Source organism: Saccostrea cucullata, unplaced genomic scaffold (assembly GCF_032062105.1).
Source record: "Saccostrea cucullata isolate Sc308-1 unplaced genomic scaffold, CSIRO_AGI_Scuc_v1 ctg15, whole genome shotgun sequence".
In the NCBI taxonomy this organism is placed as follows: Eukaryota; Metazoa; Mollusca; class Bivalvia; order Ostreida; family Ostreidae; genus Saccostrea; species Saccostrea cuccullata.
The window spans coordinates 22,358-40,312 of record NW_026938676.1 but is presented as its reverse complement, the minus strand read 5'-3'; the positions used below and the strand labels follow the sequence as shown (position 1 = coordinate 40,312).

The window sequence follows — 17,955 nt, the reverse complement described above, 5'->3', positions numbered from 1 at the left end:
TTGTTTGTTTGAGCAAATCAGACTGCTTGGAATAATTTTGAAAATTTTTCACTTACATAAATTAAAAAACCACCACTTGCCATGCAGTGGAGGCCGGCTGGGCTTTAAACTGAGACCAGTACTGGACAACTAGGGCCATTGCGCGAGGGAGGGATTTTTTTTCCGAGCCAGCACATACCTCCTCCTGCAACACAGGACCTCAGTATACCTATAAGTTCTCATTCAAAGGACTGGTCTCTAATTTCCGCAGTGGGATTCGAACCCGTGACGTAAGGATCAACTGTTTCATACTTGGATATTTTACTTGAAAAAAGCATTAATGGTATTTTAATTTAACAATCAAGCTCTATGATAAACGTGATGAATTTTTAAACTTTTCTATCGTCAACTTCCCTTACTTATGCAGCAATATACCTTCATCACCTGCATGCGGAGTTGATTCGACACGCAAGAGCATGCTCTATGTATGAACAATTTCTAAAACGAGGTAAATTATTGACAAACAAGTTGATGAAACAAAAATATCAGCAGTCTCGTTTAAAGTCATCATTTTCTTTGGTGGATACAATGACCTTGTCAGCAAATACAATTTACCATTGAGTCAAATGCTGACTGACGTTTTTCATACTTATTGTTAGTCCATTATTTATACACTGAATTGACGACGGATTTTTCCGTTATTTCCCGATCATGACAAGGAGCACACGGCGGGTATGACCGGTCAGCAGGGGATGCTCACTCCTCGATGGCACCTGATCCCGCCTATATTGGAGTTTCAGACAAAACTATAAATTGAGAAAAAGAAATCAAGCTAGCTGGCGGCCGATGGTTACTTTGTGTTTTAATGGGTATTGATATGTTTTTCTACATGGGAAAAATATGTGACGTCAGGTGCTTGTGAACAGGTGAATGTACAGTCACGTTAAGACCGTATAGCTTCCTACCACAGGCACTTGTTTCGGAAATAAATTTTAACCCATAATATACATATTATGTTATTATTATACAATGGTTATGTCCGAAACAAGTGCCTGTGCTCGCTACACCTTAAGAAATTAATCTCCATTCCTAACCGAAATGTTCCTTTTTATAGTTTTTATTAACCAATATTAAGGGCCATCGTGGGGGCAAAAAGAAAGACTTAGTACATTTAATCTTATATAATTATGTACATTTAGGAAATTGTTTTATAGGTATGTATATATACATCATATATATGTGCATATATTACTAATTCATGTACTTGAAAGTATTATACCTTTACATAATTTTCATGATTAATTTGAAAAATGATTAACAGTACTGAAGAGATCACGTATACTCATACTTTCAGTACTTTGATTTTTCCGGAAATGAACTTTGCTTTTGGAAGTCATGAAGGACCTAAATATACGAAAAGCTTCGTCCAATGATTTCGAGGCAATTTATAGTTTACTTAAGGTACGTTCCTTTAATATCAGAGTGCGGTCAACATTGTAGCGACTAACCTAGCAACTAGGTGTATATATCAGCTGTACTGAACGGACAGCTAGCTTAGCCGCTAAGTGTCAGATGTCAGATAAATATTAATATACATGCATGTTTCTGTAATATAACTTATTTTTGGAACAAACAGAATTTATTTTTACTGCTACGCTGTTAAACGTACCCCAATAACAGGTCGAGAGAGAGAGAGAGAGAGAGAGAGAGAGAGAGAGAGAGAGAGAGAGAGAGAGAGAGAGAGAGAGAGAGAGAGAGAGAGAGAGAGAGAGAGAGAGAGAGAGAGAGAGAGAGAGAGAGAGAGAGAGAGAGAGAGAGAGAGAGAGAGAGAGAGAGAGAGAGAGAGAGAGAGAGAGAGAGAGAGAGAGAGAGATTTTCAGTTAAGGGGGCCGACTGGGGTTTTATTGTGTGAAAACTACAATAACAAAACTATACCATATATAACTTACATTAACTATAGTGTACATGCCAAGTTTGGGCGAAATCTGCCGTCCAGGTATTTTTAAGGGATCGTCTCAAAATATAGGTACATTTACTATAATTAAAAGTGACAAATTTTAGCATTTAAGGCAAATTATACTAATACTACAATAGATTACCATAATATATAATGAGTAATACTATATTGTACATTATGTGAAAGAAACACAAAATTCTACCGTCTTGTTACCAGAGAGGGCATCTCAAAAAGGCCGAAAATTAAAGAATTTTCCTGTTTTTTTTTTTTAGAGTACTACAAAATATGAAGGGCACTAAGGTGTTATATGAAAAACTGATAAGAATAATTTCTCAAATTTCTATGTTTTAAATTTCAAAGCGTATGTTTATTACTTTTTGTTTAATAACATTAACTTTTATTACCCCTTCAGCTTATCATAACGTAAAAACACACTATAACGACGTCAATCTATCTAGATGTACCTATCAGTTGCAAAATCGCTTAAAATTCAGATATATAAAATTGTAATTACATTTTTAAACCTGCATTTTCTTAATTTTGTTTAACCTTATTAACCAAGTGAACAAAGTTGCTTTAAAACAGTAAATACGCTTCATTTTACTCTGATGCGCGAAATATTGCGCAATGAAAACGACAGTCGACCCCCTCAAATTTATTACAGACTGGATTAAGAAATCGATTAATTTATATAAAAGGTATAACGAGCAGTGATCGATTTAGAAAAATCCACAAAACAATACAGTGCCAGAGTCTTCATTTCCGGGTCGTCTTCGGTTCCGGGTCACTCGTGTGTATTTTATGTCATATTGTTAAAAAATACACTGGTCATGAAGAATTGATCTTTCTGTCTGTAGTTAATTAATAACAAAAATTTAAAATCAACTTTAAGAGAGCCCGAAAACGAAATTATGAAACGCGCACTGAAGACAGGATGTTTCTGCTTCGTTGACGGGCTACCTCAGAACTTGCGTTTTTTTTTGTTCGCTGTAGCTATCTAATTTGCATGTATAGTTTAAATTTATGTGTGTATTTCTTTTCTTTGTTTATATCAATTTTATTGGACAGGATATGCGAGAAGAAGAGGGCCGTCAGGCGGCATTAATACTGACGTGTGAAGGTACGTTAGAAATATAAATTAAAATCCACCTGTGACGTCATTCTTTTGTTTGAACGCTCCATTATTTATAAGGAATGGAGCGTTGGAAAGTAGGTCAACCATTGTTATATTTAGTATAACACAATAACTTTTGATAATTTTTATTTCAAGCAAAATTACTTCACTTTTTATTAAATGAAATATTTACAGACTTGAAAATCGGATCCGGACTTGACACATTCACAGTGGCTATTGTTATTGATATCAATATCACTGTCTTTACGTCCTTGGAGAATTTCACTCAAATTCCTTTTTTGTGCTGCGGTTGTTCGCTTGTAGTTCCGGATAGCATTCGATCTATGGCCAGTTACCTCCGAAATAAGCTGCTCATCCACGCCAGCGTGATACAGTTGAGTTGCTGCTTAAGCGCGTAACGAGTGGTTTGTTCTAAATCCATGTAGTCCTCCCTGTTTGCACAGATCAGAAACAACATTGGCAAGTTTATGCCTACCAATGGGCTGAACAGAATACCATTGTTCCTCAGTTGGTTTTGCAAGTGGGCGAAGATGAAACGCGTCACACACTTTTACATCGGGACACCTACTAATATATTTCTCACAATATTTCACTATACATCTGTTAGGCATTTGCTTATTTTCATATGCTTGGACAGATTTTTTGGAAATTTTTCTATGTTTTAATCCACCTTGATTACTCTTTGATGTGTCCTCCGTATAACTAAGAAATTTCCCCTGAGCGTCCTCAGAAACAGATAATATTGTGAACGGTCTCCTCTTCTTAAACTTCGATGCTCTTGTCCCCCACGTAAAGCGAAATGAAGGCCAATTAGATAGAGTAATGTATACAGAAGCTGTTCAGGGTCGGTGTCCCCTAGAATACCTTTAGACCACAATTAATATATCTTCCTCGTCCTCTGTAATTGGTAAAGCCTGTTTTTTTGCGCCACCGACTATCTTTGGCCTTTGATTTCATAACATTATCCAAGGTGTTTTTTATTTGAGAAAACTCATCATCAGTTAAGAACTTGTAGTTATATCCAAGGGTATCCATGTACAACTGTAAACAGATCACAAAACTATACAATGTTTCTGGTTTGAACATATTTTATTGCACAAAATATATACAATGGGATTGGGCACAAGTTCTAAAAACTTAAATCGCCCTCTCCCTACATGAGATATTATAACAGGATGAATTAGAAGTGTTCAACAGTTTGTACAAAATAAATAACAAGTAAATTAAATAAACTCTCATTGTAGACATATAGAGACTGCTACATTATTGTATATACAAATAGTTTTAAAAAATGTGTACAATCAGTTAAATCTACCAGAATGCTGAATATAAGAATGTACTATAGAAAATAGATATTCATTTTCAGCAATACTGAGTGATGTATCCCCCCAAAGTAAAGTCTGAATGTCAACAATATGGACTTTATTAAATCTCAAAAACTTATCGAAAAACTCTTTCCTGGCCTCGTTGTAGTTAGGGCACGAGAAAAAATAATGATGCGTATTTTCTACCTTACCGCAGGAACATAGTGGACTAGATATTATATTACATCTATAAAGATCAGCGTTTAGCACGCAATTGTGCCGAAGCCGTGTATGCAGTATATTGTTGCGTCTTTTACCAAAATTAAAATATGGCGGAGCTTCTGTTATTTTTTGTTTAATTTTACTTTTGAAAACAGACAAAGAGCTCGAAAGTCTGGTATTTAGCGGTAAGGATTTCCACTCATTTATTACAGTTGGTACAAATGATGATTTGTAGGTTTGCAATTTACATACAGGTATACTATAATTTTGTGAGTTTCTTGTTGTATATGCAGAAGCATTACATCGCATATCAGGTATAATCTCAGATAGGTAATCTGGTACTAAATCATTGTGAATTTTGTACATGATATTTAATCTTTGGATCTTACGTCTGTCGCTGAGTGGTTCCCAGCCTGTTTCAAAATACAAAGAGTCTCTAGAGGCAATCATAGTTAGTCCAGTAACAATCCGAGCTGCGTGTAGTTGCAATTTTTCTAATTTTTCAGAATCGATGGATAGACAACCACCCCACACAACTGAAGCGTACTCAAGTTGGGGACGGATAAATGAAGTATACATAAGTGAAAGGCTTTTTCGATTTATTTTAAACTTAAGTTTTTTCAAAAGACCTAATTTTTTGTATGCATTAGACAGCAAGATTTCAATGTGAGATGACCAACTTAAGTTGTATGAAAACGTTACCCCTAGATGCTTATGAGTTTGAACATATTCTAATTGGCTATCCTGGAAAAGGAGTTTTGGAAATTCTTTGTTTTTTCTTGTGTTAAAAAATACAACCTTAGTTTTAGAGGGATTAAATTTTAGCAACCACTTTTTAGACCACTCTTCCAGAGATAAAAGATCATTATTCAGATGACCTTCTATAGATTTGACACATTTAGATGCATACTGCAAACTGTTATCATCAGCAAAAAGTCTACAAAAGCTTGACATCTTGTCAGCTACATCGTTCACATAAATTAAAAATAACAATGGACCTAATACAGAGCCTTGTGGAACACCCGCATAAAGGGATTCAGAAGGGGATACCAGGTTTTTGTATATCACTCTTTGCGTTCTATTCTCTAAATAGCTTTTTAACCAACTATACATATCTTTCTTTACACCATACATTTTTAATTTAAATAAGAGTCCTTTGTGCCATACACGGTCAAAGGCCTTAGATAAGTCACAAAAAATCATACAGCAGGATTTGCCTTCATCAATATTTCTAACAATGTTATCATATGTTTCTAATAACTGATATACAGTAGAGTGACCAGGTAAGAAACCAGCCTGGCATTTATAAAAAATATTGTTAGAGTGAAAATAGTTGTACAAGTGTTTAAATACAATACGCTCCATCACTTTACTGACACAGCTTAACAATGAAACAGGTCTATAGTTAGATAAAACTGCAGGATCATCTTTTTTAAACAAAGGGATTACATTAGCTAATTTCCATTTTTTTGGAAAAACACAGTCTTTCAATGAACGGTTAAACAATAAGCACAGAGGTTTAACAACAGATAATTTTGTTGATTTTAACATTTTATGGCTAATACAGTCTTCTCCAATGGCTTTATTGACAGGTAATATAGATAAAATGTCAATAATTTCTTGTTCACAAATAAAGATATTGTCAAAAACACTATTGCACTCAATGTTTTCTTTAGGTAATTCAGACATTTCATCATCAACACATGTAATTGAAGCAAAATAAGTGTTGAGTACATGTATCTTATCTTCCTCAGAAAGAGCAAACTTAACATCACCTGATGCAGATGTGTACTGTAAAGGGGGGATGTCTGTGGTTGACTTACTTTTAAAAGTGTCTCTTAGAAGTTTCCAGTAAAGCTTAGAGTTGTTTTTACTTGAATCAATTAGTTGTAATTCAAGAGTATTTTGATAATTTTCAATAGCATGTTTTTTCATGTTATTAAATTTATTTCTTATATGCTTAAAATTATCCCAATCACTCTGTTTATCACTTTTTTGTGCTTTTCGTCTCAATCTATTTTTTTCCCGATGGGTTTTCCTTAAAAGTGAATCAAACCAAGGTTTGTCTTTGGGTCTTATTAATACTGATTTTTCCGGTACACATTCCCTAACGAGATCTAGATATTTGGTTGAAAAATTTTCGGTAGCTTCGTCAGTTGATTCTGCATTACAAATAAGATTTTCCCAGTCAGCATTTTCTATAAGGTTATTAAGTTTTTCTATATTAGCATTTTTGTAATCCCATATTTTCCTAACATAAGGTTGACTTTTGATGATACTAGATTTTAAAAAAACATAAGTTGCTTTATGATCAGTTAGTGTACTGTCTGTGTTTATCACGCCTGAGTGGAGTGCTACAAGGTCTGAGCTGATCAAAACTGGGTCAATAAGAGTATTCGAAGTGTATGTAGTTCGTGTCGGTTCGCTGATTGTGTTTGTCAAGTGATAATTCAGCATGATGTCTTTAATAGGAAGTGTGCGAGTATTGTCAAGGAAATCAACGTTTAAGTCACCTACAATTATAAATTTGTTGGATATATCTGATACTTTTTCAACTGACCATAAAAATTTGTCCCAAAAGGATTTTTCGCTACTGGGTGGACGATATACAGTATACAACAAAGAAAAAGATTACAGGTAGGTTCACTTATTTCTATCCAGACGCATTCGATTGATATGGGTTCAAGGTCAATGCGACGAATAGCACGAAAACATGAAGAAACATAGATAATGATACCTCCACCATTAGAATTTCTATCTTTGCGAAAAATTGTATCATGACCTTCAATCATAATGTCACTATTACAAATACTTGAGTCCAAGTGTGTTTCCGTGAAACATAAAATATCAAAATCCGTGATTAATGCTGTTACATTTTCAATCTTATGTCGTAAACTTCTGATGTTTAAATGAAAGATGTCCAATGTGTGTATTTGAGCATTTGTAGGTCCCGGATTTATTTCAATGTCCCCTGACAAAAGATGCAAGAAAAAAATAATTTGAAACCAAAATTGCAGATGCAGAAAGTTTTGAAAAATACCACACATTTTTTGTAGTTTAAACCATTTCTTTCTAGAGTTTATCAAATATAAATGTAGATTTTTGACATCTAAAAAAGGAAAAAACACTTTTTGGATCGTACATCTGCTATTGCAGTAATAGTTGCCAATAGCGGCTCGATATTGCTCGATAGAATTACCTATCTTTGATTAAAATATTGATACATTTTTCTTTAAAAATAGATTGTAGAGCCGCAATGTATAATATGTGAGAGCAATATCGCAAATAGGGCGGAGCATACATACAAGACTGTGAACACATGAAAATGGAGAAAAACAAACAAAAACAAAAGAAAATGGGGGTAAAAAGACAAAAAAATAAAGTACAAAACAAAAATGGAAATCTATGTGATTCAGTCATAAGTGACATATGTACAAAAGAACGACCGATCACCATGAACAAAAAGAAACCAAATGACATAATCAAAGGAGAGCAAGTGGGTGAATAGTGCTATATTTACATAAATGTAGTGCTTAATAGCTACATATAATACAGACCCTAAACCGTGCTACTACACCACTTGCACGGTACGGTTCGGTACGCTTTGAGAACGGAACGGTTCGCTTTGTTCACGGTACGGTACGCTTTGAGAACGGAACGGTTCGCTTTGTGCACGGAACGGTACGCTTTGTGCACGGTACGGTTCGTTTCTTACACGGAACGGTACGCTTTGTGGACGGTACGTTTCGTTTCTTGCACGGAACGGTTCGTTTTGTGAACGGTACGCTTTGGAAAACGGTATGCAAATGAAGTGGGCGGAGCCTGTTAGCTTTGGTCATTGATTGGCTGCTAAAAAATAGTCCATTTTAAACGAATTTTGAAGATCGTTATGCACGTGTACAATTTTTTCCGTTATTAAAGAATGTATTATTTATTTTTCATGTTAATTGAAGTATTAATGAGTTTCTATTTATTAGGTATGTTCAAATGTTTTATTACATGCACATGTATGCTATTGTGTTTATCATAGTCTTATATGCTATATTTCGGGTTCAATTTTAAAAATTAATTTACACTGAAGCAGAGATGGAGGAAATAAGAAAATAAAAGGAAAGGAAAAACATCGTCCCACTGATCTTTTTGGCATTTGTAAATACATTGATATATAGGAGGTAAATATTTCTGTACGTATTTTAATTTTACGTATGCCGAGGCTGTGTCTTAAATAGAAAAAAATACACACATGTATATAATAAATTTTCATTCTAGAATAAAGCTTTAACATAATTGAATATATACTTGTTCTATATTTAACACTATACACGTATATAAATTATTTTCAATTGATTGATCTATAGATAAAAATATGACTATTCGTGCTTTTATTTTTAATCTTAGTAATAAGAAATGTAGATTGTTTCTCATTTTTAAAATTGTTTGATCTTTCGTTTAAATGTCTGCCTTAGAAGAGAAATATCAGTAACAAAAAATAAATTTATTAATAAAAAATGTTGAAGAAAAATAATTTAAAAAAACTTACAGGGCATAGAATACTTGCTTGTTTGTTTTTTTTCTTTTTTTCTTAAGTAAATCTTTATTTAATCTGAAAATCTTTAATTACTGTGAATTTAGATACGAAAATCAGAAGCAGAAACTCGGAATCAATGAAATGACTTCCGATCGCGAAGAAAACATTTCTTTTCATAAACTAGTATTATGTTTTTAAAAATCCTTTCAGTCTAAGTAATTATTTAAATATTAAGTTTTTCTTCATTTTGGTAAGTTATTCTTTTCTTGTAAAATGTGTAAATACTATGTCGTGAAAGAGAGAGAGAAAGCGGGAGAGATGCAACCCCGTTACATGATCTGTAAAAAAAAAGAAAAACCTTGAATTTAAATGTATCTCATTCTTCGTTTTATTTACATCGCCAAAATCACAGATGCTATTTAATTTCCACAACTTTGGTTCAAACTCAACCTATTTACAACCACGGTGCAATGCATTCATTCTCTGCACATACATGCTGTACGCAGGACATCCTTGTGCATCACCTGTCAATCAAAATCGCATGACGATAGGTGACCTTGAAAGTCTGTTTACGCAAAAAGAATTTCTCTTTGATTTGAAACATTCTGATGGTCAGTTCAAAATTCACACCTTTTAAAAAATATTGGGTCACAGCCAGAGGGTCGGGGTGCCGTGTATTTAACACACCTTTCAAATTATTTAGTTTTGACTACATCAAGTGTACATGTATTTTTAAAACTCACTCAACTGACATTCAGCGAAACTCATCTACTTCTAAAATGTCCCTTTTCAGACACAGTTAGATAAGGGTGTATCCATTAATTATCATTATAGCGTCACATAAATTCGCAGACTTTTGATGAGTTTTAACTAGCTAATTAGTATCGACTTCTAGAAAGGGGGGGGGGGGGGGGTAACAAACATAATGTGGCTTGAAAGAGGATTGAGAAAAGTCATTGTCTTTTTAATTTTCATTTTATTTTGTAAGTTATCCTTTTTTCAGACGCAAATAAGCATGTATCCTGTAGACTATGATTTTTATTGGTCAGATTATATCCGTTCAGTAGAAATATGAAGTCCCTGTTTACCGCATTTAATATTTAAATCCATATTAGACAGAATTGCTGATTTTCACTGTAAGTCTAACTGCATCAGGGATTCGCCGATTATAATTATCTGAGCAGAATTAATAAATATATATATGAGTCTCATACATTTTTTTTTATTTTACTCTAGCCAAACAGTTCATATTAATATGTTTAAATTTCTTACAAAATAATTAATTAGTAAAATCAGGCATCTGATATGAACTACATATGAATGAATACTTACGGCAAAAACGATCGTGTATCTGATTCAGCAATTGAATTGGGCAAAATTAAAATCGAAATTAAGTCAAGTCAACAAGGGAATTAGTTTAAACATTCTGTATACATGTAGTTAAATTACGAATATTTAAGTACAATAAACAATTTTTAAAAAAATTTGATTCTTAAATAAAGAAAATGAAAATATTTATTATCAGTTCCGTAATGGGAAACTGTTATATACCGTGTTACACGGTGTCCATCGCTGACTTTCACGGTGCTCATGTTTTGCGGGAAAAACTCGTGGCCTGTACTGTACCTTTGATCACAAACACAACGAGTTGATCTAAATTTTTGCAAATAAGTAATCAATGTAAACTCTGTCTAGTTTTGAATTTTCACAGTTGAAAGCCCAGATGCATGTTACTTGATAATGGTGTTTCAAATAGCCAGACAAAACCTCCGTCCTCTTTCGTGGGCGCTATTGAGAGAAATAAAGCAAAATGACTTATTTGGTCAAAGCACGGTTCAAAAATCATTGGGGGCGTGGTTTGCATAATTAACCAAAGAACGGTACGGTTCGTTTCTTACACGGAACGGTACGCTTTGTGGACGGTACGGTACGCTTTGAGCACGGAACGGTTCGCTTTGTGCACGGTACGGTACGCTTTGTACACGGAACGGTTCGCTTTGTGCACGGTACGGTACGCTTTGAGAACGGAACGGTTCGCTTTGTTCACGATACGGTACGCTTTGTGCACGGAACGGTACGGTTCGTTTCTGAGGTGTAGTAGCACGGTTTAGGGTCTGTATAATATGATACGTAAATTGATATTTTGTGTCCTTGGGATTGTAAGTGGCAGTCTTGATGAATGTCTCACATGTTTTGGTTATTTATAATTCTTTTACCCGTTAAGGAGATTTTCAAGATCCTCGAATGAACGTACTTCGTAACGGTGTCCCTTCTTTTCAAAATTAATGAAAATTCTCCCGTCGTAGGTCCAGAAACTATGGACGATTTCTGATTTTTTTGCTTGTATGATTTTAGAAACTAAGGCTTGTCTATACTTGGTCAAGTCTTCCGTCACAAAAATTTTATTGACATTGTTTTTCAATTGTTTTTTTGCGCTGTAAACTCTGTTTTTGATCTTCCAATTTCTAAATCTGCAAATGATTTGAATTTTATTTTGTTTTGGGCTACCAATAGGATGAGATCTATCTATATCATCAGGAGTGATAGTTACACCCATTCCTGCACAGATCTGGATAACTGCGGATTCAGTGTCGAGTGGCTCCCATGTCCCATCCTCGCCTGGCTCAGGTAACGGGACATTATGGAAGCGTAGAGAAGGTCTGCGCCCATACTGCTCTAGGTTGTCTAGCCCATATTCTAAATCATCTACTCTACGTTTTAATTCATCATTACTCTCTTTTAAGGTTTTTATTTCCTCATTTTGCTCTTCTATATCTTTTTGCTGTTCCTTAATTGAACTTAAAATGGGCTGGAGACAGCTTTGAACGATAAGTTGGATGTGGGGAGTGATTGCAGATGCAATAAGTGGAGCAAATGCCCCCATGAAAGCCTGACTATGAACGGCATTAACAATTAGTTCATTTATGGCAGATGTTTGTATCTCCCCGTTGGAGTCAACTATAGCTGTTGAAGAGCCAGTACTTTTGTTTGGGTCAGGTGATGAACTTAAGACTGTAGATGTTGGGGTCAAAGGAGAGGATGATGGGATTTTTGATTGACTGTTCTCAAAGTTAGTGGCCATCTCGGCTGACAGATTAGAAATATCTGGCAAGGATGAGGAAGACGTGATACGTCTTCGAGATGATAAGTGTTCAGAGAAACTTAATTCAGAAGACCTGTTACGTTTGGTGTCCTTAGCACATCTAGAGTCCGACATTGGTTGGTATCGTGAGTAGAGTTCATTGGACCAAACGACACAATTAATTAAAAATTTTGTCTATATTTGATGAGCAGCTTCAAAATCACTAATATAAGAAACTATGGCATATTATACGATGACATACTTGCCAAGAGACAATACACACACACGTATCTTCAATGCACCCACTAATTCTCTCAGAGCTTTTAACAGCCTACATCTTACACTAATGGCTGACAAGAAATAATGTTTCTGGGGGGTATTCCGATCCGTCTACTTTTTTGGCTTCACATATAAAACGTGACACTGTGTAATTCAACTCATCCATTGTCATTTTATCAATATCAACAAGAATGGGACTAATATCCGATCGACTTTTCGATATTTCATTCCGAAATCTTTGCCACTCTCTGAATGTGCTGACGGCCCACCGTATTTTCAATCTAGTTGCGGGTGCAAACCTGAAATGAAATAATTTTGAGTAAGAAAATAATCATCATTCTAAATTTGATATTGGATCTTGTTTTCATCTTCGATCCTTATAGTAAATTATCCTGTTCTATAAAACATGCTTTTAAAATAGAAATATACATCTGTAAAACTTGAAAACTTAACTGTTTTATTTGTAGTTCTGAAATTTCCTTGTCCGTTTTTAGATCGCCAAAGCGGCATTCTTTTTCCACCTTTTCTGCCGTCAGAGCGAGTAAATCGTCATCTGCATCGCTAATATCGGAGCATTGAGGCGCATATGGCTCATTTTGAACAGGTTTTTTGAGATTGGGCTGAACTTCTTCTAATCCTAGTATATCAGATACTAAATTATCAGTCCCTGTTTGTAGTATCAACCTTGTAATGTTGCTGAGTCAAAAAAAATTCATCATCACTGGCTAAATGCTTCCATATTGATATGATAAAGAATCAGTAAGGTATAGACTTTTATAGTTGATTTGTTTTAAATGACCCCTCCATTACTTTAACAATAGGTCACCCAACTCTTCCTGTTTTTCATGGTTGAGTTGGTGCAAATGACCTCTCCATTACTTAAACAATAGGTCACCCATTCTTCACATCATTCTTTGAATGACCACTGTCTCCATTCATAAAAAACAAGGGGCCCAGTAAAGGTGGATTTTAAGCGGGTCAATATACTCGTAGCACTCCATTCCTTAAAAGCAATGGGCCTCGGCCCCTTCGGGGCCTCGGCTCCATTACTTTTAAGGAATGGAGCGCTACTCGTACATTAACCCTTACGTCCAAGTCTTTACAAACTTAAATCTAAAATACGTTAAACCCCGTGCGGACTCATTATATAACATAAACTAGATGTCTATACATTGTCTACATGTGTAACATCGTAATAATTTCCTTATAATTTTGATGCAGAAAGATAAATTTCTTTTCCCTAAATGAAAGATCTAATCAGGTAGGAATCAAACTTTGATATTATTATATTTCAATTATTTCAGAGTTTAAACGTGATGGAGAAGATAAGCTTTTCGAGGCCCATGTCGTGGAATTGAAAGACAGTAAGTTTCGTTCGAAATAAAAAAAAAAAAATGTTGCATACGGAATTTTTTCCTAATAATTTTGATTTACAAACAAGTACAGCATCAATAACTTTCATGAATCATAAATATGATTTCTACATCAAAGAAAATTCTTATTTTTGTGTTGCTGATATTAAAGTTTAACCGTTCAAAATCAATAAAAATCAGTTATCCATACATTTCAGAGAATAGTTTATTATTTAATACATTAATAATTTATGAATAAATAAATTAAAACAACGAATATTAAAATGCTAAAAATTAAATAACAGTTTATCAGAGTATGGTCTACTTTGAAGTTTCCTTAAGATCCAACTTTGTCACAAATTTCCAATTAAAAAATACAGTTATTCTACTGAAAGTCATAGATGAAATTCGAAATGAGTGTATTGATATTGTATACCTGAGACAGGTGCCACTAGAGAAATTATTATTATTTTTTATGAATCGATCCGCAGGTAAAGAAGTGATTGGATTCGCCACGTACTTTTTTGGATTTAATGGAGATTGTGGGAAAATCTTATACTTAGAAGACATTTATATAAAACCAGCACACAGATCTAAAGGATACGGAACGACGGTGTTTAAATATATAGCAAAGGTAAATTAGATTGGTGTACATGTACTAGTACGTGTATTGACAGCGTGCTCATAGAACGCGGTGAGGAAAGGGTGGCTAATCCCACTTTTTAAAATATAGACTTTCGCCGGAATTCTCATTTTTAAATTGCCCGCTTTTTTGCCTCTGGGGTAATTTCATACTTACTGAGCAAAAGTTCTCATACTTCATTAATTATTTCTCGAGAGTTAATCATATCAAGAAATTAAAAGGCATTGTATATAAAGCAGGTAGAACAGTTTTCAGTCAATTTTAACATTTATCCATTTGATTGTGATATCTTACAGGTTACCCTTGAGAGCGGGGCTCGGCGTATGGAATGGTGTGTTATGAACGATCCATCGTGGAACGCGAAGACGATCGAATTCTACAAAAAGTTTGACAGTATCGACGAGAATTTAAAACAGTTGTATCTTCAAGGAGATGTGTTAAAGAAATGTGCAGAATTTTGATATAAGAATATAAGATAAATTTAGTGTGACTGGCAGACAAGATATTGGTTATAACCCCGTTCTTTCTCCTGGTGTGCAGTCATATATAGTTGTGTACTAGCCTATATACCCTGGTGTCAAGAAAGTAAAAAATATACACATAACTTATGTTTTCTTTTCTTCTTGCATATGATTAATGTTTAAATGAATCTTTATGATAAAGCTTATAATTACCAGAAGGCCTTATTAATGTCCCTCTGATCCCTCTATTAATGATTTTTACTAATCACAAATATGTTAGATTCAAATAAAGGAAACTGATGCTCTTTTTTTCCCAAAAATTAAATGCATTAATCTCATCATGTTATGAAGAAAACTGGAGGCAGTATAAATAAAGATAGAAAGAAACATAAAATAAAAAGATATGACGAAATATGAAAAAAATGTATTAAATTCATATAAGAAAAAATATACAATGAAACGAGGCCAACTGTCAGAATATCACTAATCTCCTACATGTATGCTGGTTAATACTGTGTCCATCTGAGAGTAAGAGTTATCATTCTTAAATTCTTTACCCTTTAATTTTCCTTAAAGAAAAATAAAACTGTCTAGTAATAAGAATATTCTACTGAGTCCACTGTTTATAATATAACTTTTTAAAAATGTTCTTATAAAATAATAGAAATATTTTATTTGCTGACAGGAAAATACCCGGTATGAAAATAGACGCATGTCATACTCTTTTGACATCATTATTAAATAACGAGAAAATCACCCTGCCCCTCCAGCTCGAAACACCTACCCTAAAATGTTTAAATTGTTGGGAATTGTCTTAGGAAAGTCTCTTACCCCTTTCCACTAGAATCGATTAAGTACATGTTTTGTTTTGCTTGTCAGTTTGATAAAAATACTCATATAATCATAAACTCATATACACGTACTATAGAGATTGTATACAAATTTCCTTTCCCAAAAGATTAAAGCTCTATAATTGTAAATTTCAAGCATTGTGAAATGTAATTTATCTGTTACATGTAGTAGGTGAACTGTGTAGATTGCCATCCGCACCCCCCATTTCTCTCCGTGATGACCCAGTTACTAACAAAAGAATTGTACGGTCGCTGAATTTTTCGAGTGAAACGCGATATTTTGATAATAAACATGATACAAAGTAATGTTTGCATCAAAATGTTTCAGTAGGGCGTTTCTCGAGGTTAACACGGGTTAAGGTAAGTTTTCTGGATTTTTTGTTTTTGTAGGTAATGGAGGTTGCACAAGACAATGCATAACTAATTATCAGAAACGAAATTACTTATACATATTTCAAACTAGTTGGACAGGAAGTTCTTTTTATGTTAACAGCTGTGGGTTTTAAAGTTACTAGTACTTCACCAGGCTCTTAATAATATGCATATGCATACATTTATTTCCGTACCTTCTGTGGTAATATTTTCACAGGTTGTAGATTAATATTACAAAAATATCGATTTTCCCTTCAAAAAAGTACATGTAGATATGTTTAATCTATATAAGCCAAATTACATCATATGATATCACATTTATTTAACAATAAGTATTTTTGTGCACCAATCCATTGACCATGTTGAAAGAAAGAAGTTGGTTAGTTTGAAATACCCCTCCTCCTTAAAGCAACAACTTCGAATTCTATCCACATTTCAATCGTATATACATACGATGTAGCAAAAGACACCAGTAGGAAATCTTACATATTGAAGAATTATATAGAGATACATAAATCATTATGCTGTTTTCTTTGTGATTAGACATGGCGTACTCAGTTTTACTATGGCCAATGATTGTGGCGGCAATTTGTGCCCTGCTGTGGATAATGTCGGGAATAGTCATAATGATTGTGCTGAACTCGGAAAAGAAAAGAAAATTAAAGCATTTAAGAAAAGCAGGTATGTTTTTACAACATGTACAATGATATGCCTTTCTGTATTGATACGAGTGTGTGTACCCAGTAGAAAAGAATTTAGAAAAGACTAATATGTTATTTAAATCACAGCCAAAAGAAGAAAGAAGGCTATGGCAAAAATGGCTATGGGACCAGCTATGTACCCCCCTCCCCCTCCAGAAATGATGGTCATGCAAACACTGCCGAAAATGAGAGACACCCCGAAAGTCGTGCCCCTGGAGGAAGACATTATCTATGATAACAAACGAGTGAGCAGTGAAATACGCCGAGGCAGTACTGATATCCGCCCAGATCCATTGTAATACACTGAACATTATGCACAATGAATCTATTATAATTAATATTAATACAAAATTAAATTGTAAACAAATGACATCAATAATCTCAACCGTCCATTTCTAGTTCAAATATTTTAAGTCACTTGAAGAAAATGTATTGAAATTAAGAGGTAGTCTTTAATACGCAAGAAATTTTTGTGTACAAAGTATACTTTATCAAAAACAAGAAGATGAACAAAATGTTAACATATGTTGAATGGTTTGAAAACACTGAGTCTTGTTTAACTTTAATGATCAAATGATTGAAAAAATACGGCGAATGGTACTGATCTGAAGATTGAGAAAAGAATATATTTGGAAAATATAAAATACTCATTAAAATTCAATTATCTATTCATGTAATGCAACAATAAAATTTAAGAACTCTTTGAATGTATGTTTTGAATTAACTTACTATAACTTTTTTTTTAAATCGATGCCCTATATTTATGCCTGCTAATCTGATCTAAAATGAAAAAAAATATTGCAATCCGATTTTTAAAGTAATTGTTTTCAATGTAAAAAAAACTGCATATTATATTTTATACAGAGATACATGGAACATAGGGAAATAACAAACTGTATTCATGTCCATAAAACAATACAAAATAGAAGCAGAGCAAATACGGACCTTTAAAACATCGCAAGTGGGATTAGGTGCCCATGGAGGAGTGAGCATCCCCTGCCGACCGGTGACACCCACCGTGTGCTCCTTGTCATGGCCGGTAAATAGCGGAAAAATCCGTCGTCAATTCAGTGTGTAAATAATGGGCTA

General features: G+C 34.1%; 3 protein-coding genes across 3 annotated transcripts; 2 read left to right on the top strand and 1 right to left on the bottom strand.

The window, feature by feature from the left end:
• The first annotated feature begins 1,359 nt into the window (after window positions 1–1,359).
• On the top strand, window positions 1,360–15,085 carry LOC134250859 (uncharacterized). Its single transcript, XM_062733199.1, has 5 exons — window positions 1,360–1,440; window positions 3,005–3,056; window positions 13,791–13,850; window positions 14,330–14,472; window positions 14,778–15,085. Exons 1-5 carry the CDS (start codon window positions 1,375–1,377, stop codon window positions 14,940–14,942), a joined length of 486 nt encoding a protein of 161 aa, XP_062589183.1. The 5' UTR covers window positions 1,360–1,374; the 3' UTR covers window positions 14,943–15,085.
• LOC134250852 (uncharacterized) lies at window positions 11,338–12,342 on the bottom strand. The gene has a single exon (XM_062733193.1). The coding sequence runs from the start codon at window positions 12,340–12,342 to the stop codon at window positions 11,338–11,340; it is 1,005 nt and encodes a 334-aa protein (XP_062589177.1).
• Window positions 15,086–16,691: 1,606 nt separating the features above from the next.
• On the top strand, window positions 16,692–17,573 carry LOC134250853 (uncharacterized). Its single transcript, XM_062733194.1, has 2 exons — window positions 16,692–16,846; window positions 16,954–17,573. The coding sequence occupies exons 1-2, from the start codon at window positions 16,711–16,713 to the stop codon at window positions 17,163–17,165; spliced, it is 348 nt and encodes a 115-aa protein (XP_062589178.1). The 5' UTR covers window positions 16,692–16,710; the 3' UTR covers window positions 17,166–17,573.
• Window positions 17,574–17,955: the final 382 nt, after the last annotated feature.